The following is a 27382-nucleotide window of genomic DNA, read 5'->3' as shown; positions in this document are numbered from 1 at the left end:
TGGCAAGACAGTTTATAACACTAATTCTTATCCTTTTGCTAAAAGATTATAGTCTCAGTTACTGTGATAAATCTTAATGTCTGTCCACTGTTACCACAAAGTCATATAAATTAAAGTGCACATCTGTTAAACAGAGAGAAAAAAAAAATTACACTTGGGGACAATACCTCCTGTCTTCCCCCAGAACAAGCCAAAGATAGCGGTGTGTCCTTGGTTCTTTCTGACTGGGCTTCAATGTCTGCACCATTGTCCAGCAATATTTCCACAACACCAACATGACCAGCTGTAGCAGCCAAGATGAGCGGAGTAAAACCTGAAGTAAAATAAAGATCTTCTTAGCTAAGCAAAGAAACAGTGCTGTTGTCCATCAAAATAGGGCTACAAGTAGTATTTCGTCACAGAACACAAATAATTCAGAAGAAAAGTTAACAAAAGTAGGCCTTACCTTTCTTGTCTCTGTGCTCAATACTAGCTCCTCTCTCTAGCAACGTCTGTACCAGTTCCTCATGACCACCAGCACAGGCAAGCGTTAGTGCCGTGTCATGATTACTCTCAGTCTGTAAAAAATTGTTGATTAGCTCATTAGACAATTAAAAATGTTAACATCAATTACATAATATGTACATATACCAAATACACACACACACACACACACACACACACACACACACACACACACACATATACCATTCTACTATATCAAACATTTGGATAGTAACCTCTTTTTTTTCCCCCACAAATGGTCAACTTGTGATTTTTTTACACTACAAATAATACTTGAACTTTATGGGCAATTCTTAAAGCAAGCAAGAAGAAAAAAATATGATTTTCAACCATATGCTATTTTCAACTACATGTTTTAAGAAATACTACTGTGGACTCACTTTCCCTTCTACCCATAAATGGAGTAGCATAGACAAGATTTATCTTCCCATCCCAAACGACAAAAAAAGACAAACTATTTGAAATGATGTTAGTTAGACAGGCAACACATGACAGTGATCACTGAGGACAGAAATGATTAACTTATTGTATAGCCTGGAGAGTTTCCAGGCTAAAGTGCAGGAAGAGGGTACCCAAACAGAGCCTGGCATTCTCCCTGCATTGAAAAGAGAGTTTGGAGAAGTGAAGGTGGCTAGAATTCATGGGGTAGACTACTGGAGAGGAAGGCACTACATACAGAGGGTACTCCAGAGATCTGCAGAGGGCTCCCCTTGAGTCTTCAGCTGAGCTCTGATCAACACACGTGCATAAGAAAAATTACTGGAGGCCAGGGAAAGACTACCAGAAGGGACTGAACAACACCTAGAGCTTACACAGAACTGGGAATAGTTTGGTTCCCACAGCCAGAGCAGAAAGACCCTCAAAACACACAGAATATCAAGAAAAATCCTCAGCCATTAGGCCAAATTAGCTACTTTGGACCCATCTAACAAAGCTGAAAAACAAGTCTTGAAATGAAAACATTATTTCCAAGTAACTTAACTGCATTCGAGGAACAAAGCCCCTAAAAATTTAAAGGAACAAAAAAATATAATATACAATGCATTTTGAAAGACAAACACAATTATAATTGAGACATGACACTGTTTATATACAGTTTACTTCTGACTTATGCCAGTGATAGTGACCAATAATAGATTTAACCAGTGGTCACACTCTATCATAGTATGTGGCTACCAGAAAACATAAAATTATATGAGTCTTGCATTATTTTTTTATTGTATAGCTCTGTCTAAGCCATCTTCCTGCTTTTACATGTTCACCTCTATTACAGCATTTATCCCCAGTCTTCCTTATGTTAATATTACTTATGTGTCTATCACCCTCAGGGGACTATAAATTCCTGGAAGGTAATAAACATGTCTTATTTATGTTTGCATTCTCTACCTATTAGTGATGTCTTACCTAGGAAACAATAAAAGATAGTTAAGTTGAATGAATGACAGTAGCTGTAAGGGTCATAGAATAAAAGCTATCACTAATAAAACAAAGGATTACATAAATGAAATATACATTTACTGTGTTATATAATATTATATTTATTTCAGGTTTATAAGGAAGGAATCTGATTTCAGAGAAAAGGAGACAAAGGTCAGAGAAATAACCTTCCGATGGTCACACATGCTAACAATGGGTAAAGACTGGTGTAAAAAAACCCAAGAAGATCATCGATAACAAAATGCTGCTTACCCTCTTACATCAGAGAGCAGCCCTAAGGCACAGCTGACTGAGGTGAACAGAATGCTAAGTCTATCTGTATTATGTGTTCTCTATGTTAGTATAGACAATCAGTAGAAGAGTAATCTTTATTACAAAGAGTCAACTTTATGATAAAGTTTATGAGGTTTCTAGAAGTCTTCTAGGGGTTAAAGAGTAATTCAGGAAACTGGTGCCAATCATAATAGAGAATGAAGAGACAAACGAAATTTGGAAAAGGTAAGCATGGAAAATTTCAGAGGATCAGTAAAATTTGGGTTTTTTTTCCACATTATAAAACATCAATTCAATTGACTTATTAAGCACCTTTTATATTCAAAGTACTCTGCTAGATACTCTAGCGCTGACAAAGATAAGTAAATACAGGCTCTGCTCATTAGGAGTTTACAGGTTACTGTACAGGGCAAATTTAGGTTGAAACTAAGAGAGAAATAAATATGAACAATGTGAGAGTTGAAGGAAAAGATATTTAAAGCTGAAGAAGAGGGGGAGGTTAGTCAAATTCCCTGGGCAACTTAAAAGTAGGTAACTTCACTATATTTCTGCATTAAGGTGAAATTAAAGCAATTTACAACAATCTTTTTAAGACAATAATGAAAGAATTTAAAGATTCTGAAGTGAGACTTTCACCGCTCCCCCAAATATATACTACACATTCCCAAAATGGTAAGAAATATCCTGATTTGCAATATATCAAGAAACAATTTAACTGAAGTAGGAGTTTGGGTTAAAATTAACTACTGATAAGATGCAGGTAGTTTTGAATTAAAGAAAACAGGTGTTTTGAATATTTCTAATCAAGGAAGTGAAATGTAGGTGAAGACTTTCTAGAAGGCAAAGTAACACTAAAGTTATGTTACTATACTGGTTACCAAGTCACATTCTTGGTCATATATCTAAGAGAAACCTGGAAAGGAAAAAGATGCCCAGAGCTTTGTTAAGAGCTTTCCAGGTTTATATTCTAAAGAAAATTTCCATTTAGCTCACAATATCATAAAATATACCATTCTGTATCATAACATGTTATGATGATTCAGGGTTATAAAAAATGATAAAATTATATTCAATGTAAAAATATTCTGTAAATTACCAGCATGACTATTCAATTTTACAAGATAAAAAAACAAGCAAGAATCATAAGACAAATGAAATAGTAAAGGAAAAGGCAGCTTTTAATGAGCTAGAATATAAGTGAAAAAAAAATCTGAACTATAAAAAAGTGTATCTATTCATTTCATTTAAAGTAATTAAATAAATTACTTTGAAAACTATTAGGATTTAAAGGGCTGAATATTTTTTAGACCTCCATAGTCCCAAATATCTCATTCTCTAACCACGTTAGGGGTCATGTGTAAGATTAAAAAGGATGACACTTTAGGGCATTCAATAAATGAGAAAAATCAGTAAGACAGTACATAACCTATTTAAAACACTTCATATAAACAAGTCGAATGCATGCATTTTAAAGTAGAATGCTTTAATGGCAGAGTATTTCATATTACTATTATGAGTTAAATGAGTTTTTTCCTGGGCTCCTTAGTTTCTCATTAAATCGTGGTGAAACTGTTTTCCATGTTGCAAAAACAGAAGAAAAGAGAAATACCAATGACATTTATACCATTAAAGGTAAAACATAATTTTACATACTCTACAATTTCAGTCTTGATATGTAGGTTAAATTTAACATCTACCTCTTTAAAAGATAATGGATACATGTTAATTATTAAAAACAGGAAAAAAAGGCAAAATTACATGAGGAGGTATTTATTTTTCTCATTTTTGAGATGTGCTAGAATAAGTTATTCCAAGTTTAAGGAAAGTCTTTAGAAATTTGAGAATAAAATGTCAAGCAGTTCAGAACTGGAACACAAGTTCAGTTCATGCCAGAACACAGGTTTTAGAACCTATGAAGAGAAAAACTAATTCTTTCTCACTTTCGGCTAGCAGAGTTAATAAAAAGTTCACTCTATAAAATACAGAAAATATTTAATTAATTCAGGGGATTCAGCTCTAACCTTCAACGAGATTTATTGTTTCATATAAAACCATAGTTCTTAAAAATCTATATGTGATTCCTAATTTCCATATCTAGAGTACCCAGGTATAAGTTTTATTATACCACTCAAGCAAAATAAAAAGAGATTAGAGCTATGTTAGCAGAATGTATAGTAAAACAGTCCCAAATAATTACTTCAAACTATCATTTATTGACGTTTCCTAAAATAAATTTTGGTAACAGCACAGTGTGTAGTATTAAACTTAAAAGTTTTGATAGTATCCAAACTTAATTCAATAAAACAATTACATGAGAGGTGGAGAGCCTGTGGCACACAAACCAAGGGTGATTTCTAGTTATAGAATGTAAGATTTGAGGAATGTTATAAAGAATGCAAACTCTTATCGTCAGCATTCTTTAAGGGCCAGAAATTACACACATGATTCCAGCTAATCCTTGTTTAAAATATTAGTTCCCTATTATAATGATCAACTAAAGGACCATTTTTCAAAAATCATTAGCATTTAGAAAAAGAGACTTATATACTGAGGCATTAAAAAAAAAATCACACCTCTTTTGTTCTTCCTTAAGATTTGTGGTAAATATGCCGTATGGCCAAGGAAATATGATAAACAGATGTAAAGATTAAACACACATGACCCTTTGCTATCTAGGCAGACCCATTTTCTAGATTTTAGACCCAGAGTCTTATTTTTGTTTGTTTGAAAGCTGGCTCCACTAAAAAATTGGCTGTTAGGCAAGGCCTCTTTCCTTACCTGTAAAATGGTAATAGCAACAGTACCTACTTCATGGAATTGTTACAAAGATTAAGTTAAAGAAGTAAGTATCTGTAAGAGTAAGAATGTACATGTTGGGCTTCCCTGGTGGCACAGTAGTTGAGGGTCCGCCTGCTGATGCAGGGGACAGGGGTTTGTGCCGCGGTCTCGGAAGATCCCACATGCCGCGGAGCAGCTGGGCCCGTGAGCCATGGCTGCTGAGCCTGCATGTCCGGAGCCTGCGCTCCGCAACGGGAGAGGCCACAACAGCGAGAGGCCCGCGTACCGCAAAAAAAAAAAAAAAAAAATGTACATGTTAAGTTTTGTTAAATAAACAAATGGAAGATCCAATTATTAGAGGAATTTTAATCTTTCAAAATAGAGGAAGAATCTTAGTATTAACTTTTTCATCATATCACCTGTCTGTAATGGCACAGCACTGTCACACATAAACCAAAATATCCATTACGTAAAATCTCATGGAATTTGTATTGAGAATCTAGAAAAAACTTCAGGTGGATTAAGCATAAAAGAATCTTTGTATTTATCACTTTAAGTACCTTCTTGGTATCATAAAAACTAGTAAGTTAAAAAAACTAACACTGAAGGTTAAAGAAAAAATGGTGAACAATTATTTCCAAATAATTACTTTGTATTATGTGTTCCAAAACAGGAAATTTCTAACTAAGCAGTTATGGTAAACTCCATGAAAAGTATTGTAACTCTTATTAGGCTAACCCAACTGAAAAGCCTCAATGTAAAGACCAGATAAAGAAGCAGATTTTTAAGGAACCATAGTCAAATCTTTTTACATAAGTATGTCTACTACATTTAAAATGTACATCGTTTGTTCAAATTAACTTTTTAAAAGTATTTATATGTAACTTCTCAGAAATTAATTTATGGTTGGTTGAGTGGTATAGTCAGATAAAATTTCATTATCACTATAATCTCAAATTCAATAAAATCATGATCATCCTTGATGGAACCTTTTCTGTAGCTGATTGATTAATTGATTTAATTTTGGCTGCACCATGCAGCATGCGGGATCTTAGTTCCCCAACCAGAGATCGAACCTGCCCCGCTGCAGTGGAAGTGCAGAGTCTTAACCACTGGACCACCAGGGAAGTCCTTGTGGCTGTTTTATTTTAAAGCATTAAAAAAAAAAAAAGAAGAAACCCTTTATATTTTGGTGAATTTTTACTTTTGCTTATGGATCAATTTTTGACCTCACAAAATTAGAAAATATACTTCTGGTTAAAACATTAACAGACTCAGAGCAAAACAGATTAGAGGAAAATAATGCAAATTCAATAATAAGTTCAATCCAATTCTATAATGCTGTCAATATGAAATGTAAACCATTGTGGTTCACCAAATGAATGTCTACTTTTTTTTATGAGACTAAAAATGAAGCCCTATAGTATGGTATTTGGAAGGGTGCCTTTGAAGTCAAACCAACCGAAGTTTGACTCCAGCCCCACCATTTCTTAGTTAAATGAAGTGATTGTAAGCCAAATGCTTAATCTCTCTCTTAGTCTAGGTTTCTTCGTCAGGAAAATGGGTGTTTAGGAGTAGCTACCTTATATGTGTAATCTGAAGATTGAATAAAGTTATTCCTTAAAAAAAGCCCTTAACTATTTTAGGTGCTCAAAAAAAAGTTAGCTCATATAAAATAAGGGAAGCAACTAAGAACAGAAATGAAATTCCTTTTTCATAGTATTACCAAGAAACATCTTAATGAAAAGGAGGCTTTATTTCAATAGCTTAATAGTACAGGCCCTTAAGGATGCAATAATACAAACACACACACACACACACACACACACATACTCTCTCTCTCTCTCTCTCCCTCTCCCCCATCCCCCCTCCCTAAAATTGATGCTTATAAAGAAGTGATCATTTATAAAACTGCAAGTTTTATAATGTACACCACCACCCTCACACTAGTCTCTCCATCAGGCATTAATCAAAACACAAAACTAAATAAACTTCAAACATTTCTCAGTCCTGAAGAAAGCCACATACCCTTACCTCATTCAGCAGTCTTCTAAGCTAGGCTGCTTGGCATTTCTTCAGGACACAACACAAGCTACCTTCTCTTTTCCAACCTCACTTTGCTCTTGACATTTCATGGTAAACTAATTCTTTTAAAAAACTTGTTTTTTAAACTTAACAGTGTTATAGAAACAGACACATAGACTTACTACATATTTCAGTCAGCAAGATCAGAATTTTCAAAGACAATATAAATGTAACTGAGTATATATGCTATATAAATAGAATCCAATATGAATTTTAAAACACATCTTCTAATTTAAGCTTAGAAGAAAATACATAATCTTAAATAAGTTCTTTCTTTTTACATCCGTTTTTAAACTAAAGTTTAAGAAAAAAAGATTACTTGATGACATCAGAAACCAGATCTTCACAATAATTATCAGTAATAATCTGTATTCGGTATTTTATTTCTTTAAATGTGGATTCTAATTTATAACTGTGGCTCAGGTCTTTGCCCAGAGACAAAGCAGTCTAAGATGATTTAAATAACTGATTAATGTTTCTAATGATGATATAATTCCAGCTAAAAACTATCACTCCTGAGTTTGGAGCTTACCTGTGCATCAATATCAATGGCAGGGTAGATAGGAAGCATGGCTGAAGGAGAGATGATAGGACTTGGAGTTGGAGTCTGAGGTTGGGAAATGGAAGCAGCGATACTGTGGGTAGGAGTGTTTGACATTGCAGATGCTCTTCCACTGACTGCTGTTGAACAAAATAACTGTACTTAATAAGGATGAAACATTGTTAGGTAACAGCAAGAAATAGTTGTCAGAAAATATTTAAATATCTTTAAAAACAAAATATCTACAGGTAGACTGCCATAGCACTAATAACTCATTTTCCTGGTTATTTCTGACACTGGACAACAGACCAAAATTTAAATATATATTGAGAGTAACCCATTTGCTAAACAATAAACCATATGAAAAACAAATTCCCCTCTTATGGTATGTAGTCACAAAACCTTAATTCAAAATAACCCTGAAAACAAAACTATTTTTATGAATTAAAATTAAATATATATGCAAATGGTTATCCATTATATCTTCTTAATCAGAAAAGGAATAAAAGTTAAAATAGTCAAGTTAAGAAGGAGAAAATGTGTCTTTTACCTGCCAATTTCACACCTTATTTTCTAGAACTAATGAAAGTAATATCACTGTTTGGGGACATTCGCTATTGAATATTTAAAATACTTCCTATTCTTTTATTAACTGCAGACAGGGGGTGGCCCTCAGTATGACAGCATATATATATAAAAATTTGATCCTCACACAGAAATAGTTTCTCACATACAGAATTATTCTGAAGGGCGTAAAACGCTCACCAATCAATCTAGCAATCACACTGACTTAGGAGACAAAATTAAAATATTAGGGTAGAAAAAATGTATGCATGCAATCAGCCTTCAAATATAGATTACTGTTAGTTCTTCTAAGTATAATTTTGCCATGATATTATTTTCATCAAAATAAGCAAATTAAGAAGTGGCTAATTAGGTCAGTACTTGAGATGGGAGAATTCCAAAGGTGGTAGCAGTTGAGGGTACTTTATTCCCTCATCAACTCACTTCTGGAGTTGCCATGTGAACATCAATCCTTTTTCCCCCTTATTAAAAATGCTATAGCACTAGAGTCTGGGCATTAATCTTTGAATGATCAACAGTAGTGTGGATGTATGTTACCAATGTAGTTATCAACTACATCAGACAGAAAACAATCATGATTCACAACTGTATCTGAAACCAGGCAAAAGAGGTTATGCTCCTACCAAGAACAAAACTGAAATAGACCTTATCATAACAATTATAAACACAATTGTCAATTAAGAAATCTATTTTACATGAAATCCTTAGTTCAGGCACAAACATACACTATACATTATAGCAACACACATTCTAAAATTATACATTTTTAAGTCCACTTAAAAGCCAAAGGAAGAACAAAGGAGGAAACAAAACAAAACAAAACAAAACAAAACAAAACACACTATTTGAATCCTTAGGGATCCAGATCAATAGAAAAGGGCATGTATTCAACACTAACATGTTAATCATCTAATGACCTTGATATTGTTACTCCACGTTGACAGTTTTGTATGTTAAGAAAAAGATCAAGACAATTCAAATGTACACATTCTAGATATAAATTTCAAGACCATATAAAATCTATGGCTCTTAAAATGGGTTCCATATTCTCCTCTGATTAGACTGATTTTCACAAATGAAAATGCTAAACACAAAATTAGCTTAAACAGAATGAACACCAATCTGTCCAAAAAACTGAATTTTATTTCGTGATACTGAACAAAAAAATCTAAGTTTATTGTTAAATGACTAAATTATAATTTACATTTCAATTTGAATAAGTTCTTTTAAAGAATATATTAGTTTTCTTATTTTTGGTCAAACTGGTTGTTCTTATCACCTCTTCTAAAAGGAGACAGGAAAAATCAATTCCCTCATTTAATTCCCTTGGGGTACCTATGATATTGGTTTACTAAAACTAAATAGCTGCCTGTCACTCATCCATTCTCTACAATTAAAAGTAACAATTGTAAATATGTAGGTACCTGAAGGAACCATGGTACAGACCAGATCTTTACATGTGGAACTTCATTTTAGGGTCAGAGAGGGAAAACCAGATGCTCAAAGAAGTTTTAACGTCAGGTAAGGAAAGAGGGAACTTGACAGCACAGCAAAGGCAAGTTGTTAAGACTGGTTAAATAGGGAACTGATTTTGCTTTGGCTAGTACAGAAACCAAGGAAGATAGAAGATTCTGACCAGCCAAGTACTAGAGAAAAAGAGACTGAATCTTATAAAAGCAGTCTAATAAATGGGGACTAAGGAATAAAGAACAGACATTACGCTGAAGGAGAGAAGGAAGACTGAGCCTAATGAAGTTGTAAGATATTAAAAAACCCAAAGAAAGAAAAATGGAAATGGTCATTAGTCAACTGAAATAACAATTACTACCATAGAAGAAGTTTAAAGGCTGTGGAAGTGAGTGTATATGTGTATGTTTGTGCACGTGCACATGCATGATGCAGGAATGGGTTGCAGGGAGGTAGCTGGATGTTTTTAATCCTGTTCTTTCTTCTGGCCATCTCTCCTCTCCCCATATAAATGAGAATAAACAGGTAAAGTATTTTTATAATATGACAAGTATCTGTCATATTTCCTAAGAAGTTATAAGCTTTAAAAAATAATTTTATATGAAAACACCTGGAACACATAGGGAGAATTTAATTGTTTTCGTTTGGTAAACAAATCAACAGAAAAACTACTTTACAAACCTCCGATAATTCTGATCAGCATAAAAATTATACAACTGGCAAATCATTACTGAACTATGCCCAAGAACATCAGGTAAATTCTGATAGCATATCAAAAAATTTTTAATATTCATCGGTATGGAATGTCCATTCTTCATTTAATTGAATAAATAACATTTAATTCTACACATTCTTTGGTAGTTGAATTGACATATTATAAAGAACACCATTATGATCTAGATTAATGGCCATGAAAGTAATATCAAATTTGGCATTTGGAGCTACTGTGCTTCAATTTTCATAAGATATATACTGTTTTTAAAATTACATTCCCAATTATTATAACCCACTAATGGTGATTAGTAGTAACTTTCAAATCTATAGGAAAAATGTATACTTCTTAATATAAGAAGATTTGTAGTTCTTACTAACAATTAATAGCATTTTTTCCGATGTAGTTACTGTACCCTCTAAGATTAGCAGAGACTTTCATTCCACATACTATTGTTGACGTGATACTAAAAGAAGACTAGGAAACTTTAGAGCAATTTCTAAATACAAAATCTGTCTCATTAGCTGGTTTCTTAGTTTCTGAATGTTAGCTAAATATCTCAACACTATACAATTTCATTTTCTTTTATTCTTTTAAAAGATTAAAGTTAAATTATGTATAATCTCATCATAATATATAATGCTACTTAAACATAGTTTCAAAATTAGAAAAAATTTAATCATCCTTTAAGTATAGACCAAAGAATTAAAAGGGGGGAAGAGAGCAGATGAAAATTATCAAAATTCACCTATTTACTCCCTTTGTTTTCCCCTGTTCCTTCTTTTTCTGTTTTTTTTCTTTACTTTTTTTTTAAGTGAAGAAAATTATTCTTTTCAGTACAGTACTCTTATGGCTTATAATCCTGTAAAATCTCATTCTACTACTTTGTTACAGAACTCACAAAAACTAAGTACCCCAAACTAGAACCATTAAAACAACCCCTAAAATATTTCTTTTTGCCAATGAATCTGATTAAAATGGAAAAAAATTTCTCTGCCTACCCATTTAAAGATATATCATTTATGATACTATCAAGGGACCACACCTGCTCATAATACAATTAGAAAGAAACTACACATGAACATTCACAGGGGATAAATCACTGACATACAGTATAATCAAACCTTATTTGGTTTGGTACTTTATTATTGTTGTAAAAGTATTTACTTTTTTTTTTTTTAATATCCATCAGGTTTGAAGTCTGATCCATTAGGATATAAAGTATTTCTGTTCACAAATAAGCTTTCTGATATATACTACTAGTTTTGCACTTCAACTTCTATCAATTTCCCAGTTTACTGGTGTGAATACAGAAGCAAAAAAGCCAAAATTTTATCAGTATTCTGAACTTAAAGAGAAAAAACAAAACCAAAAACAAACAAAAAAATCAAACATCAACCTGACTACCGAAAAACCTAGATTCCCAGCCTACCCACCTAAGTCAGAAAGTTTCAGCCACTTGCATTGAATAAGCTAATCTTTAATTTGACCTGTATCCATCTGAGAACGTCTGAGATTGAACTAATATTTCTAAAGATATACATGGTTCAAGAGTCCAGAAATAGTTCTCAAGTTGGGTAACGGCAAAAAATTCTGGCACACTCTTACTCGCCTTAAGCAAATCATATTTGATACCTGCTCATAACAATATAACCCACCTGCCATGATGTCATCCAGCGTGTCATTGAGGGTCTGAGCAGGGCTGGCTACCATTAACCCTTGTTGTGTTTCTGTCAGAATTCCTTGCCCCAGCCCTGCCAACTGTGCTTGGCCCAGTACTGGCTGTCCAACTATCACTCCTTGCAGTTCTGTAAGATTTGCGATGGACCCTGGAGGCAAGGGACCTGCCGCCAGAGGCAAAGCTTGAGGCATGGCCAGAGGCTGGACTGGTGCAAAACCCATCTGAGCAGCAGTTTGCTGGGGTTCATCTTTAAGCAAAACGGGATCCACTTGCTGTAACCGTGCATAGTCTCCCTCGGAAAGCTGTTCTCCAACCCCAACAGGAGTTAGCAGTCCCAGATGTTGGCAAGACTGTTGCTGCTGCTGCTGAAGTTGAATTCTTTGAGCTTTAACCTCTAGATACTGCTTTTTTAGCTGCTGCTGAGTTTTCAGTTGTAATTCTCGTTCTACTTTCTGTAGTTCCTCCAAAATCTTTTGTTTCTTCTGAATTTGTTCCTCCCTTGTTTTGTTCAGCTCCTCGATCTTCTCCTTGGTAAGTTGGTCAGCATGAGCCAGTTCCAAGGACTGCAGCTGTGCATTCTTTTCTATGGCTTCTTTTATCCTCTGTTCCAGTTCTGTTAACTTTCCCTGAGCCTCTTCTACAATGCTCTCTGGAGACTGATTGGTGATGTAACCCTGTACATCCTGGCTGTTTGCTGGCAAATGGCTGCTGGACTTTTGTTTAGAAGCAGCTGTGTGAAAAAGAAACCCCCTCAGAAGTGCACATGAATGGCATCCTCATTACAGAGTTACTGTTGGGAGGTTTAGTGCCAACAGTTATGCACCAAGTTAATATATCCATAGAAGGTGAAAATGCACTGTTAAGGAGTTAAAAACAAATCCACCTTCTTTATCATAAATATAAAATGTATGTATTTTATGTGCATAGAGTAATCTTTGGGAAATTAATTTCAGAATTTTAAAATATCACATGGTTAAAATTAGACAATAGAGGGATGCAGGTTTGTGATATCTAAGTGGTACAATTAAAGTAAAATCTAAGGCTATGTGTAGATAGATACCTCATCTGGTCATAAAGATGTAAAAACTTATCATAAGAACAGAAAAATAATGCTAAATTATTAAGATGTAGGGAACACTTAAACCTCTAAGTCAAGGTTTTTCTACATTTAATAGTCTGTGCCTTTTAAACACACACACATACACACAAAGAGTACTCAAACCACTGAGAAGTACCAGGAAATTAAAATCCAACTAAAATATATGTCTTTGTTGGGGCCTACCATCTCCAAGACTGATAAAGGTAAGATAGAAATTCACATATTCACAAAGCTACCTGGCCAGTAGAGAAATGGGATTCAGTTTCCCTGGAAGAAAAGATGCTGAACTATGACATCCACTGTATCTTCTGACAGCCAGGTGAATAAACATATCTGGCTATCGGTATAGCAATCATTTGCTTGCTATACCAACTGAAAAAGGTGCCAAGGCTCTAGATTGGTAGTGGTGATTGAAAAGAACTGGTGGAAATACTTAGTATTCTTGTTGGTAAAATAATATAGGTAGCCAAAAACCAAAAAATTAAAACCACATTGGTTCCTCAGGTAAAACTTTCTAAAAGGAAAAACTGATTAAAACTGGTAGCTGTAATCTTTTGGGACATAACTTACGAACATGCATGATGTAACTTCCACAAACCAAATATGGACCTCAGAGTTCTAGAGCAACAAATAACCGTATCTGAAGTAACTTTGAATTCTTGGTTGAGAAAAGGTATTCCAGATATAAAATCTATATTAAAACAAGTTATTCTAAAATAAAATTTAATTTTGATCTAGCTTATTAATCTTATGCCTCATATCACTACAGAAATTTTAGTAATTTACAAAAATGTCACCCAATTATACGCAGCCTAACATTTTAACATGAATAGAAATGACTAGTTATTAGAGGAAATCATGGATAATCAGAATTGCATCAAAGATGAGCATCTGAATTTCTACTGCTAATACTTCTGATTCCAGCACAAATTAGTGTTCTTAACTATGTTCTCTCCCAATAACATGCTTTTTTCATTGTTAAAAAAAAAATCTTCAATTATGCCGACCTAGTAAAATTCATTTTTTGTGGAATAATAATTTTAAATGGCCAGTTTTTGGTTTTTTTTTGCAATCTTATCATTTTTACTTGGACAACTTGTTAAGTCTTTAGAAGTATAACTGACCTTTATTCCTGATGGGAAGAGTAGTGGCAACATTGGCAGGTGGTTTGTCAGGCTCCTGAGGTGGGACAACCATGGGCAGTGCTTGAACTGGTACACGAGGAGCCTAAGACAAATGAAACTGATTATATATCTGCTTTTCCTACACCTTCCATTACATAATTTGCTTTAAATGAAGAATAAGTTACAAAGATCCATTCGAAATATTTTTTCATATGACAATCTCAGGCGATATATTTACTTAAAATGTGTTGGTATCAAATTATTTTCCATGACTCTTTTTTTTCAGGCCATGCTGCACAGCTTGCGGGATGGGATCTTAGTTCCCCGACCAAGGATTGAACCCGGGACCCAGCAGTGAAAGCGCTGAGTCCCAACCACTGGACACCAGGGAATTCCCTCCATGACATTTTTTTAATGAACTTTGAAATCAAAAGATTATTCTGGCCACAGTAAGAAAGCAAAGCAAAATCATATCAATCTAGAATCTGAATATTACATCAGAGGTTCATTAACCATATCAAGTATGTTATCTATAAAAAGAACTACATATTATAACAAAAAACAATCTAGTTTAATCTTGAGCTATGACCGAAAATGGGAAAAAGATGATATAACATAAAATGCTTTAGTTTAGAAGCTTACCCTATTTAAATCGTGGGATGGGGGCGTTAACTGAGTGACATCTGGTGGAGGGGCTGAAAGCAAGTTATTAGGATAGTCCAAAAGGTAGCAAACAACGCTTGTATGACCACCTTTTGCTGCTTCTATCAACATAGTCGAGCCATCCTAAAAGAGTGAATATGGAAGGGGAAAAAATTTTTTTTTAAAGTTAATTTACAGAAACATTAAGGAAGATATAGCCAACAGGCCCCAGACACATTAAAGTTTTAGGTTTAGTAAAGAACACTTTTCTCCAAAAACAGAAGAAAATGAACACATTTAGAATGCCAATACAAGTGGAACTTATAGATAATAATTTGTTATGCTCAAGAGTGAAAATTAATTCACAATGCTACCTGAAACATTTGAGTTACATACTTTTAAACGGTGAGTAGGATCTGCCCCATGAGCCAAAAGTAGTTCCACCACTGCCAGATGACCCCCTGCACAAGCCAGGGACAGTACAGTATGGTCATTGTTAGCTGTGGTTCTATTCACATTTGCTCCTAAAACAGACAAGGCATGATAAATCATGTTAATAGAGTGTTGTTTCTTAAATTATGGTAAACTTCAAAATCGAAGAGTAGAGAGAACAGTATAATGAAGCCCCACATACCCATTACCCAGCTTCAATGATTATAAACATGGCCATCTCATTTCACATATACCCACATCCATTCTCCTCTCCCATCTTGAATTATTCTAAAACAAATCCCAGACAAACATGATATAATTTCATCCATAAATGTTTCAGTATGAACCATTAAAAGATAATGATAAAAGTATATATTATTCCTAATATAATCACTGTTTTAAGAAAGTAAAATATAAAAATTTATCTATATTTTAATATCTTCAGTGGGAAAGATGACTAAAAACCAATAAAAAATAAACCACACTGCCCTCTATGGGCCAAATATGGAAGGAATTAACAAAAAATAGTAAGTAATAGTAGTATAATCTTTTTTCATTGGGAAATATCTGAGAATGAAAACAGGTATATTTTCCGCTTAATATGAATTCATCCCTGATTTGGAGCACTGTGCTATGCATGTGGGAAATGGAAATAAAATACCAGGAAGAAACTGGAATCAGATTCATTAAAATTAAAGAAGAGAGGAGATAATAACTGAAAATAATTTCATTCTTGAGAATACTATGTCTTATTTATAAACATATAACACAAGGAAGTGTTCAAATTGCCTAAACTACTTTGACCAGTAAGTTATTTCTGATTTATTTTCTTTACCTACAAACAATTTCAAACTTTAGGCTACCTTTGTTATTAAGGATTTTGGTATTCAAAGTAGAATAAATGACCATGAATGAAAATGCATTTTTGGCATATTTGTTCCATTTCAATTTTGATTTTTTGGGGGGGGTGCTATATTTATGACCACCTCTCTATATTTTACAAAGAAGGAAACTTAGGCCCAAGGAAATATAAAGAAGAAAAGTGACCTGCCTTCAAATTAATCAGTGGCAGAAACAACATAAAAATCCAGGTTTTGAGATATATTATTACATAAACAGAAAAGACTTCAAGGTATCTAAACCCTCAAAGTTTTTTACTTAGAGAAATTTTTCTGTATTGAAATGTTTTTTAACAAGGGTGGTATTCGGTATCAGAACTCTTCACAGTTTGGAATGGTTCTATGTGTTGCAGGGTGTTTATCAACTACCCACTCACAAAAATCTCAGTAGCATCCCTCCACCACGTGACACCTCCAAAATGTTATTTACCTGTAAATCTCTTAATACCCAAGGGCAGGGGATAGATACCTGTGGAAAAAAATTACTGCCTTACACAAACCTACCTTTACTAATTAGGAACTGAACGGTACAAACATGACCAGCTCTTGCAGCTTTCATTAAAGGAGTTCTTCCACCTTCAGATTCATGCTCCTGTTTAAAAACCACAGACTTACTTGATATTTAATTTCTAATGAACAATTATTCCCTTTCATGAAAATCAAAAGGAAGAGAACTGAAGTAATTTCAGAATCTAAATATATTAAATAACATGCTTTGAAGTAAATCTAGGAATACATTCTTTAATTTAAACAATCTCAAATTGGAAACATGTTCTATGGAAATGGGGTTATATTCATGTGATTGTTACACCCTCATCTAAATCCATCTGGGTAATTTTTCCTTCTGTCTACAAAAAGGACTGTGGAACTTGAACAATGAATGGCACTCTAGCACAGCCCTCTCCAAACAATCAACATTATCAACATTATCCTAATCCACTACAAGTGATTTTCTTTCCATAAGTTTGTATCCTACGTGTATGAATTTCTCTAAGTATATCACTCTCTGTCTTTACAGACTTCCCATTATCTCTATTTTACCTTACATAAAAATAACAAGGCTAGTGATATTTAATACCATCAATTATAAGATATTACTAGAGATTTCTGGGCTTCAAAAGGATGGAGAACCAGCTGCATTTTTGCAATTCAGAATATCAGCACAGGAAAAATTTTCAGATCTTAACAGTATAAAGGTTTGAGAAAAAAACACCTTTTATAAAGCATTTTACATGCCAATATTTTTTACACTTACATCTGATGATTCTTCTCTTAAGTCATACACTAAGTTGTTTTCATTGCAATTAACTAAGCAAGATTACATTGCTGTATGTTTCACAGTCACTGTAGTAAACACTGGAAATTTAGTTCCTAAGCTGAAGAAGCTCAAAACCTAATAAGAAGAATATATGCATGACTAGCTAGAATATAATGTGCGTCATAAGTTCTCCAAGAGTTGTACCAACACAGAGCTGAAGGAGGCCACAATAGTAATCTAATTTAACCCTCTCCTTTCATAAATGAGGAAAGAGAAGTTAAGTAAAGTTTAAGTTAAGAAATCAGTTAACTGAGGAGCCTGTTTCTGCCTGCATGTGAGTTTCTGTCATAAACTATGAACTTCTACAGGAAAACACATTTGCTTATTAATCTCAGCCCCATGAACACACGGGTGCTTATGTTTTAACTAAAACCTACCTTTCTTACTCCCTCACAGGCTAAACTGGAAGAATGACTATTTTCCCCACACACAATTGCTTTTTTCTTCCCTACCTCTCAGGCTGTACTCATACTATTTCTTCCAACTGGAGTATCTCTTTTGTAACAACAGCGCAGTATCTACCTTTCTAAACCTTACCCAGCCCCAAACATAACATCTCAGATGACGTCTTCACCTCTTCTGAGCTTTTTTACTGTCTGTCCTTTCCCTATGACATCTCTTTGTAATCTACCTTAAAATGATCTCAGTAGGGACTTCGCTGGTGGCACAGTGGTTAAGAATCTGCTTGCCAATGCAGGGGAAATGGGTTCGAGCCCTGGTCCAGGAAGATCCCACATGCCATGGAGCAACTAAGCCCGTGCGCCACAACTACTGAGCCTGAGTGCCACAACTACTGAAGCCCATGCACCTAGAGCCTGTGCTCAGCAAAAAGAGAAGCCACTGCAATGAGAAGACCGCGCACCACAACGAAGAGTAACCCCCACTCGCTGCAACTAGAGAAAGCCTGTGTGCAGCAACGAAGACCCAATGTGGCCCAAAATAAATAAATAAATATTTTAAAAAATGACCTCAGTATTTCATCCTTCTCACTAAATAAAAAGTTATTTGAGGGAAAATATTATTTACTGAATACTTATCTTTTTAACTCCGTTACTTAATAATGCTTTGAATGGTATAGGTACAATTTATTTCCTAAACTACAGTGAAATGCCTCTAAGCCATATTTGCCTTTTTATGACAGATCAGAAAAGCTTCTAAAAATAGCTAAGTACTTAAGAGAAGATCTGTATTAATTATTAACATATCAAACACAAAATTTTCCCTTTTTTGTAGGGGAAAAGGAGTAGTAGACTGGATAGTCCTGCTAACAAGGAAAATAAGAATGGACATCAAACAGCATAGGAAAAAAATATGACTAAATGAGATAAAGAATGGCAAAAAGGCCAACATAAAATCAGAAGTAAAGAAATACCTTTTGTCTATAATCTCCTTTCAATTAATTTCTCGTCTTAGCTTTAAATATTAAGATTTAGAAAGTGACATAGCTTACCAGATCTGCTCCTGCCTGAAGTAAGACATCGGCTACATCGGTATGACCATTTTCACAGGCGTATGTTAGTGCTGTATCCCCTGTTGCTGTTGTTGCATGAACATTAGCTCCTGCAGTAGTGTTAGATACACAGCCTTAATAAAAGAATCATAAGACACAAATGTGGATACTGAAATTTCTTCTAGATAAGCCATATCTCCTCAAATTAGACAAAACAGCCTTATCCATTTCTAGAAATAGAGAATACTGTCAGCATCTTTAAAAGCAAAAAAGAAAAAAAATTAGAAATAGATTACTGCTTAAAATTAAAACTGCAGATATTTCAAACAGCAATAAGGTAAATTATTTATTCAAAATACACTAAAAAATTTATCACATTATTTTTCTATACACATTCAGTGCATCATACATCAAAAAAAAAGCTATTTGCATTGCAATATTTTTACTTAAATAAATCATGTAAAAAAACTCCCAAATGCAAAAATGCCTACCTGCAGCTAATAAGTATTTAACTAACTCCAAATGACCCTCTTGAGCAGCTTCCATTAAAGGGGTAGAACACCCTAGTTCTATATCAGCTCCTGCCTTAATTAGAAAGTCTGCCACTTCCAGAAAGCCTCCACAGCAAGCCAAAGTCAAGGCAGTTTCTTGAGTTTCTTCTGTCTGTGCATTGATATTTGCTCCTAAAATAAAGATTCTAATTATTTAAAGAAAGTCATTAACTTATTCCAGAGATAAGCAAAACATGATTATTTCCTAGTAAACTATACTTCAAAAATGAACATTTATATTAATTTACTAAATGATGAAGTACCTCTCCCCTATTCTAGGAGGCAGTTAAAAATAAAGAAAACTATCAAAACCACATCCACTAGTCCATATTTGACGTACACTGCTGGAATAAGATTTATTTAGCTAGAAGGTACAAGTCATGTGATTTAAGGCCTTAGAAAATAAACCACATCCCCTAGTTATAAAGGTTCAAAATAATGATGATAAAAGATGTTGATGAAAATAATAATAGATAATATTTCATATGCTGTTATTTGTCAGGTAATAAAGCATTTTACATATTATTGTTAGCTCCATTTTTACAGCTAAGGAAATTGAGATTAACTAAGTTGCCCAAGGTCACAACAACATTATCATCATCACTACAACCACCATCACCACAGTTAACACTTAACAGACACTATATGACAAAGTGTTCTAAAAGCTTTAAACACATCTATAAATTCTCACAACAACCCTACAGACAACAAAATTGAGGCACAGAAGGTTAGAAACTTGCCTAAAGTTACAAAATCGGCAAGCAGTGGATTTGTGATTCAAACTAGAAAGTCTGCTCCAAAAACTATGCTTTTAAAATTCTAGTCAATATTACCTTTCAGTAAAAGGTTTTTTTTAAATGTGCCATTCCTCCTAAATTTGTACAAACAAAACCTTTACTACTAAAAGAGATATAAAACCAGGCTACCAATATGGATAGAGATGCGAGATTACTTCTAAAGTTAAGGTATCTCAATACAGTCAAGTAACTGTTTCACTTTCCCCAAAAGAGAAGCCCACAGTGTACTGAGCTCCTTGACAGCTTCTTACACATGCATTGTTGCATTCTCATCAAGTTAGTCCTTATGGCAAGATTTCCCATAGTGTACTTTATGAAACACTAGAAACATCAAATATTTATTAATAGGTATTCTGCCCTAAGAGGCATTCTCTCAATATATTAGCTGCAGAAATGCTGAATCTCATACATGCCCCTACATAACCTACAACCCTATCCCACCCCCACTTCTCTCTATTTTTATTCACACAGCACAAAATGGCTCTGAAAGCTCTTAAATAGTAAAGAAGTCCATTTGATTTTATTTAGTATAGTATGAGAGCTGTTTTCAAAGAAAATATTTCATCTTTAGTTTTTGTGATAGCACCTCATTACAAATCTACTAGAAAAATGAAATAAATTCAATTTTATAAAATCATAATCTTACATTTTACACATTTATGTGTTAGTGTCTTGATTGGTATTGGTTACCTTGGCCTAAAAGTAACGCCACCATTTCTTCATGTCCTTCACGAGCAGCTTCCATCAATGGTGTATAACCTTCATCATTGACCTCTTCCAGGCTAGCTCCTCTTTCAATAAGTAAAGCCGCAAGTTCCACGTGCCCACCACATGCAGCCAAAGTCAATGGTGATTCAAATGAATCAGCAGGCATGTTCACTTGGGCACCACTGTCAAGAAGTAACCTAGCTACTTCAACGTGGCCATCCTGATTACAATGCAATTAAAAAAACTGAATCAGCACCATTAAAAAATCTTTAAAAATACTTCTCAATTGCTATACAATGAAGTTTACTGATCTCAATTCAAATAAGAATTAATAAATCTACATTTAACAGGTGAGTAAGCAAGCATTAATTAAGACATATCTTCAGTTTACTCTAGTAGTAAATAGCAATTGAGGATATAAAATATGTAGAAAAATATCTTCAATCAAAAAGCTTATTAACCATCAGAAAAAAAAAACAGTAAGCACATAAGAGATTACTGTGAGATAACATCAACACTGCATAGTATAAGCTTAAATGCTAAAAGTATAAAGTTTAGAAAGGGAAAGTAGGATTTTCATAGAAACTTTAAGGATAAGCAAAGTTTTGGCTAGGTAGAGAAAGAAAAATCCAATACTTTTTAGAGGAGTGGGGGAATTGAGCATGATGGGAAAAGGGAACACAATATGTACATGGTAATTCCTTTGTTGTTCAACAATCAAATGCCAGTGAAAATTAAGAAAAAGAAAAAGAAGTTCTCTCTTAATATCTTCTGTCTTCTTTACCAGTCTCCCTTTCTCACAGTTTTCCTAAATATTGGCAACCCCAAGGCTCACTTTTCCATTCTTTCTTCCTTTGATACATTTTTCCTTCTGTATTACCTCACAGACATTTCATCTTTTTTTGAACATGTCATGCCCATTTTTGCCTTGGTACTTGCCATATTACACAACTTTAATGTCTTATCACTGTGGTTACTTTGCTGTTCCTTTAGCTCAGAATTTTCTCCTTCCATAAGTAGTCAACTCCTACATTTCCTTTAAAGTCCAGTTTAGAACCTCAGTCTCTTAGCAAATCTCCAAAACGTATGGCCCCTACTAGTATCTTTCATCTACTTATAACACTTACTTATATTGCATGTAGAGTAGGTCTACAGAATATTCCACTTTCATTTTTTAATCTACATATAGTTTGTTTCTCTAATGGGGGTGGCAAGGATGTTTTAAGTTCCTTACACACATTATGTCATTTAATCCTCACAACAACCCTAGAGAAGGATATTATTTTAACAGATGGGGAACTCAAAACCCTCCCAGAAAATTTGTTTAATCAAAAGAATAATTTACTAAAGCAAACACTGGTATGGCAATTAGAAAAACAAAAAATAACTCAAGTCTTAAATGGCTACCTAATTTTTTTTAAATTAGTAATTAAAAGTTAACATCCTTTCAATAATCATTCTCTGAAGGGAAGTTGAGACAAGAAACTTAAAATTTGGGGTCTGTTTTATCTTTGGTGTGTTTTTCTCATAAATCTGCCTATAATGTTATTCTGATTCATTTCTGTGCCACAAGTCATAGACTGAGATACAAAAGTTTAAGAGTACTATTATTACGTATTCTCAAGTACAAATTAAAAAAAAAGTTCTTAAAAAAAGGAATTCAGGGCTGAGAAAAGACCATGATAGAGGATCTTTGGGAAGGGAAAATCTCTGGAAAGGGATCTTTGGGAAAGGAGAATGACAGAGGGAGAATTATGTAATGCAGATAATATTCTAATTTCAAATTTTTCATAAATTTTAAATTACGGGTTTGATGAACATGTTTTACTTAGTATTATGTGCATACTCTGTGGATTATGTTCTCATTTTTAATAGCCTTGATCAACTTTTAAAAAGTCACTTTTTGTGCCAATTACATAAAACCAGTATAACTATGGGAGACGAAGAAAATGAAGGTAGTGCTACAAAACTTCAGAAAGCACCTCTGATAGAAGTTAATACTGCACGACTGGCTCTTATAACTCAGATAGCTGAGGTTCTGATCCACAAGTCATGATAAACAGAATCTTTGAACCCAAGGAAACGGCACTCACTATACACTGACTCTGTCTCTACCTAATATATAAATATATTTCATGTATGTATTTCACCAATCTTACCATGCAAGCCTCCATTAAAGCAGTGTGCATTTCATCTGTTTTATGCTCTTGATCTGCGCCTGCTTCCAAAAGAAATCGCACCATCTCTAGATGTCCTAAACCAAAAGTTTATAAGATTACTTAAAAATATTTTATTATTCCCCAAAAATAAAATTAACAATATTTTGAAAAGTTGTATTTAACTTACAGCAATACATTTATTACCATAATACTAAAGTTAGCTACAAGCCACCCTCAAGTGCCCAACACAAATTATATAAGTGATCTGTGCTGTTCTACTCCTTACCCTGTTACCCTAGAAACTGCTATTACTAAAATCCTTGCTGTAGGTGAGCAAAGGTGGCCCTAAAATGCAACACCCAGAATATCCCCTCTACAACCTTTTTAGGGCCCAGGCATGCCATAGTTATTTTATTTATACTATAGACTAAATTAGCTTTTGTGAACTAGTAGCCTGGGATGATATTCATCATTGAAGTTATTTCTATGAGGAAATGAGCTTTAAGCTTCCATAACTAACTCACAGACATTTTAGGAACAACCTGCTTGTAAGTTGGAAACCATATATATAAAAATATTCTTGAAACAACACCATTTATATTTATTCATTTATTTAGATATAAACATATACATACACATACATATATATACACACACATATATATACACACACATATATTTATGTAGTTTCAAATAAACCATATGCTTCAGTTCAGATAAAGATTACCTTGTGAGTAGTTACAATGAACATAAATTATATTTTAAAAAGGACTTCAGATACTAAGTAAGAAACAGTAGAAAAGTGACTAATTTTTTTCCAACTTCATCTGGAAATGAGCTGCAGTCAATTTTCAGTCAACTGGAAATGGAGGAAGGAGTGGATGGCAGAATCATGAACAGTTAAAATTAACTCTGGTGAATAAGTGTAGAACCTGCCATACCTTGTTTTTGCTAACAAACTCTCTCTCCTTCCTCTCTGTCATTCTCCCTTCCCAAAGATCCACATCAATGTTTAGTCTCAGCCTGAATTCTATCCCTTCCCCATCTCCTCCTTGTCAATCTGTATCCTAAGAGACCTCACCAGAAATAGGGGAAAGTAAGAGTGTCCATGGATCCTTGGAAGTAGTAGAGATGTTCTCCACCAGCTCAGTTCTATATCCAGTTTCTCTAAGGAAAGCCTGCAAGCCCCAACCTCAGCAGGGTGGGGCTACAAGCATAGGAGAGAGGGAAGAGTAGTTATATATAGCCCCATCTCAAAGCTCATTGGCCAGCTGGGTCTCAGTAGTAAAATGGAGCTAGTTCCGGGTTCAAAAGTATTTGATGGAAAGGTAAGACAGAGCCACCCAATCAGCCTGCCCTGGAGAGGCTGCCCCAAGGCTTAATTTCTCCCCTCCCAATGAAGATCAACCTCTGCGTAACTACTGAACAGAACTGGAGAAGTAAGAGACCTCAGCTGTGCTTCCTAAGTACCCTTAATCTGAATTATCTGTAACACGAAAAAATCAAAAGTCCTTTAGAGCACATTTTTACATTTAACTTAAATTTTAGTCACTTATGTGTCTAAGGAGTATTTTAGCGATGTTTTTTAAGTGAAGTTATTCCAAAAGACCTCACAAAATCCTGGCCACTCTGAAGTACTGATAGAATGAAACAAAACAACAGGAGGTCCAACACAAGGGTGAAGGAATCAAAGCCCTGGGTGCAAAATTTAAGGAGACATTCACTCACAAGCTAGTGTATGTGAAGATTCAGCCATCGAGAGTGAGTGCCTCCTTAACTCTTTTTTTTTCCTCCTTAACTTTTATACCTTGCCTTGCAAGAGCTTTTTCTTGATGCCTCTGGGTCAAAAATGTATCACTTATTTTATGATACAATCATGACACAGCTGCAGACGGTAGAAAACATTGAAGTGAATGGGCTATGCAGGTAAAAAATTTCATGAAATTTTCTTTTTAAAAAGTTTTAGTTTAGGGCTTCCCTGGTGGCGCAGTGGTTGAGAATCTGCCTGTTAATGCAGGGGACACGGTTTTGAGCCCTGGACTGGGAGGATCCCACATGCCGCGGAGCAACTGGGTCCGTGAGCTACAACTACTGAGCCTGAGCATCTGGAGCCTGTGCTCTGCAACAAGAGAGGCTGCGATAGTGAGAGGCCCGCGCACCGCGATGAAGAGTAGCCCCCGCTTACCATAACTAGAGAAAGTCCTGGCACAGAAACAAAGACCCAACACAGCAAAAATAAATAAAATAAATTAATAAACTCCTACCCACAACATCTTCTTTAAAAAAAAAAATGTTTCTTAGTTTATAGCAATTTATCTGTCAAAAAGGTTGATTCTGAAAAATGTCTGGCTCTGTGGCTGTCTTTTTAGAATCTAGATTAACTAGCTGAGGACCAAGTATCTTTCCAGACAATTATCTTGCCCCCCCCAAAGAAGATATTTTACTCTATTATCAATATTTTCAGGTTGATTGACATCATTTAGAACACTATGTACCCCCTTTGTACAGCTATATATTGGTAGGTATTCTCAATTTCAACCAGCTCTTCCTTCTAACTTTATTAAACTTGTTAATGATACTCTAAAATTGTTCTTTTGAATACAAACTCCCTCCACACCACTTTTTATTTTCCTTTTCATATATCCTCCTTTCTCTTCAATTCTTTTCCTTTCTTCTTGGTATCATGAGAAATAGCTTAAGCACCTTCTTGTTAATAAATCATTCTAGCTTCTATTTATTTATTTATTTATTTACTGGCCATATCGCACGGCACGTGGGATCTTAGTTCCCCTACCAGGGATCTAACCCACGCCGCCTGCAGTGGAAGCGTGGAGTCTTAACCACCGGACTGCCAGGGAAGCCCCTCATTCCAGCTTTTATTGCATTTACTTTAAATTTACAGGCTAAACCCTTCTGGATTCAATAGGATTCTTTTGTGTAAACCAGGCAAAATACTCTGACAAGCAAAATCATTAAAAAGTGCAGTGCATATTAAATAACTGTTTCTAATAAAACAACCAGATCAACAGTCATTTTTCACTGACAATATTTATAATATTGAGTGTATATTTTAAAAGTTTAATATATAAACTTTAGATATTAAACTTTTAAACTCTAAAACACTTTAAACACTTATTTATAACGTACTATACCATTACCATATTTTATTTTTTATTTTAAGTGACTATTCTATATGAAGTAACTGTTATTTCATGAATTTAAAAACTTTGTTTAAAAAAAAAGTTCTTTACTGTACCTTTGTAACAAGCTAACGTAAGGGCACTCTCTTTAAATTCATTGGAATGCGTATTAATGCCAGCCCCATTTTCTAGCAGCAATCTGGCTACTTCCACATGTCCAGCACTTCCAGCTTCCATAAGAGGAGTATGACCATTTTCATTATGGTCCTCAATACTAGCACCGGATTCCAAGAGCACCTTTACAACATCTACATAACCTCCAGCACAAGCATATGTAAGTGCTGTATTGCCTATTTGAATGAAGAAAAACAAAGACATTAACATAAAATACCAAAATAAAACAGAGGTTTATTTAGTATCAAAGACAAAACTGAAATGAGAGACTATAATCTTAATAAATTTAGCTATTACACTTATATATATAATTCTTTTCTTCATTACATTTTATCTTACTGAAATCAACTCCCTATTCTTTCCATTTAAAAATCAGGGTCAAACACATGTGGAAAATCAGATACACTTATCACAATTGTAGAGTTATAAAAGAACTGAGCAATTCTGAAACTAACTTCCCACATGAGGAAAAAGTTACACTGATTCTAACTTTAATCAGAGAAATGGTTCCCCAGCTTTATTTTTTCTTTGGATTATAATTATTCATCATATATAGATATACCTCATACCGTTCCTTTTAATCACGTACTGTTTTCACCACAACTTTACACATCAGTTAACTGGTGGCCAAAGTTAAAATAATTTCAAAAACATTCCCTCTTAATGATAAAAATCTCCCATGTTACATGGGGAAAAAAGTTAACTTCTGGGTAAAATAAGAATTCCTAAAACCCCCACAAACCAGAACATGCAGACCTTTAAAATTATTTAAAATATTTAATAAATTTAAAAATCTTGCATGAAGGAAATGCACAAAATATATTTT

The 27382-nt window shown here is 34.2% G+C and overlaps 1 protein-coding gene across 3 annotated transcripts in view; it reads right to left on the bottom strand.

Annotated features, from left to right (window-relative positions):
- ANKRD17 (ankyrin repeat domain 17) overlaps positions 1-27382 on the bottom strand; it is a 159346-nt gene that overhangs the window by 49958 nt on the left and 82006 nt on the right. The window contains exons 6-18 of one of the 3 annotated variants that reach the window (XM_065877898.1): positions 26499-26732; positions 23243-23337; positions 21066-21303; positions 19519-19710; positions 19028-19137; positions 16764-16851; positions 15325-15452; positions 14929-15072; positions 14287-14389; positions 12041-12793; positions 7610-7758; positions 446-557; positions 168-313 (exon numbers count right to left, since the gene is read on the bottom strand). In XM_065877898.1, the coding sequence (XP_065733970.1) occupies positions 168-313; positions 446-557; positions 7610-7758; positions 12041-12793; positions 14287-14389; positions 14929-15072; positions 15325-15452; positions 16764-16851; positions 19028-19137; positions 19519-19710; positions 21066-21303; positions 23243-23337; positions 26499-26732 (2492 nt within the window). The remainder of the gene's footprint in view (positions 1-167; positions 314-445; positions 558-7609; positions 7759-12040; positions 12794-14286; positions 14390-14928; positions 15073-15324; positions 15453-16763; positions 16852-19027; positions 19138-19518; positions 19711-21065; positions 21304-23242; positions 23338-26498; positions 26733-27382) is intronic. The other 2 variants (XM_065877899.1, XM_065877900.1) reach the window with 2 other exon arrangements.

This window comes from Phocoena phocoena, chromosome 5, assembly GCF_963924675.1.
Source record: "Phocoena phocoena chromosome 5, mPhoPho1.1, whole genome shotgun sequence".
NCBI lineage: Eukaryota > Metazoa > Chordata > Mammalia > Artiodactyla > Phocoenidae > Phocoena > Phocoena phocoena.
Note: the sequence above shows the minus strand (reverse complement) of the source record. Positions and strands in the feature narration are given on the sequence as shown.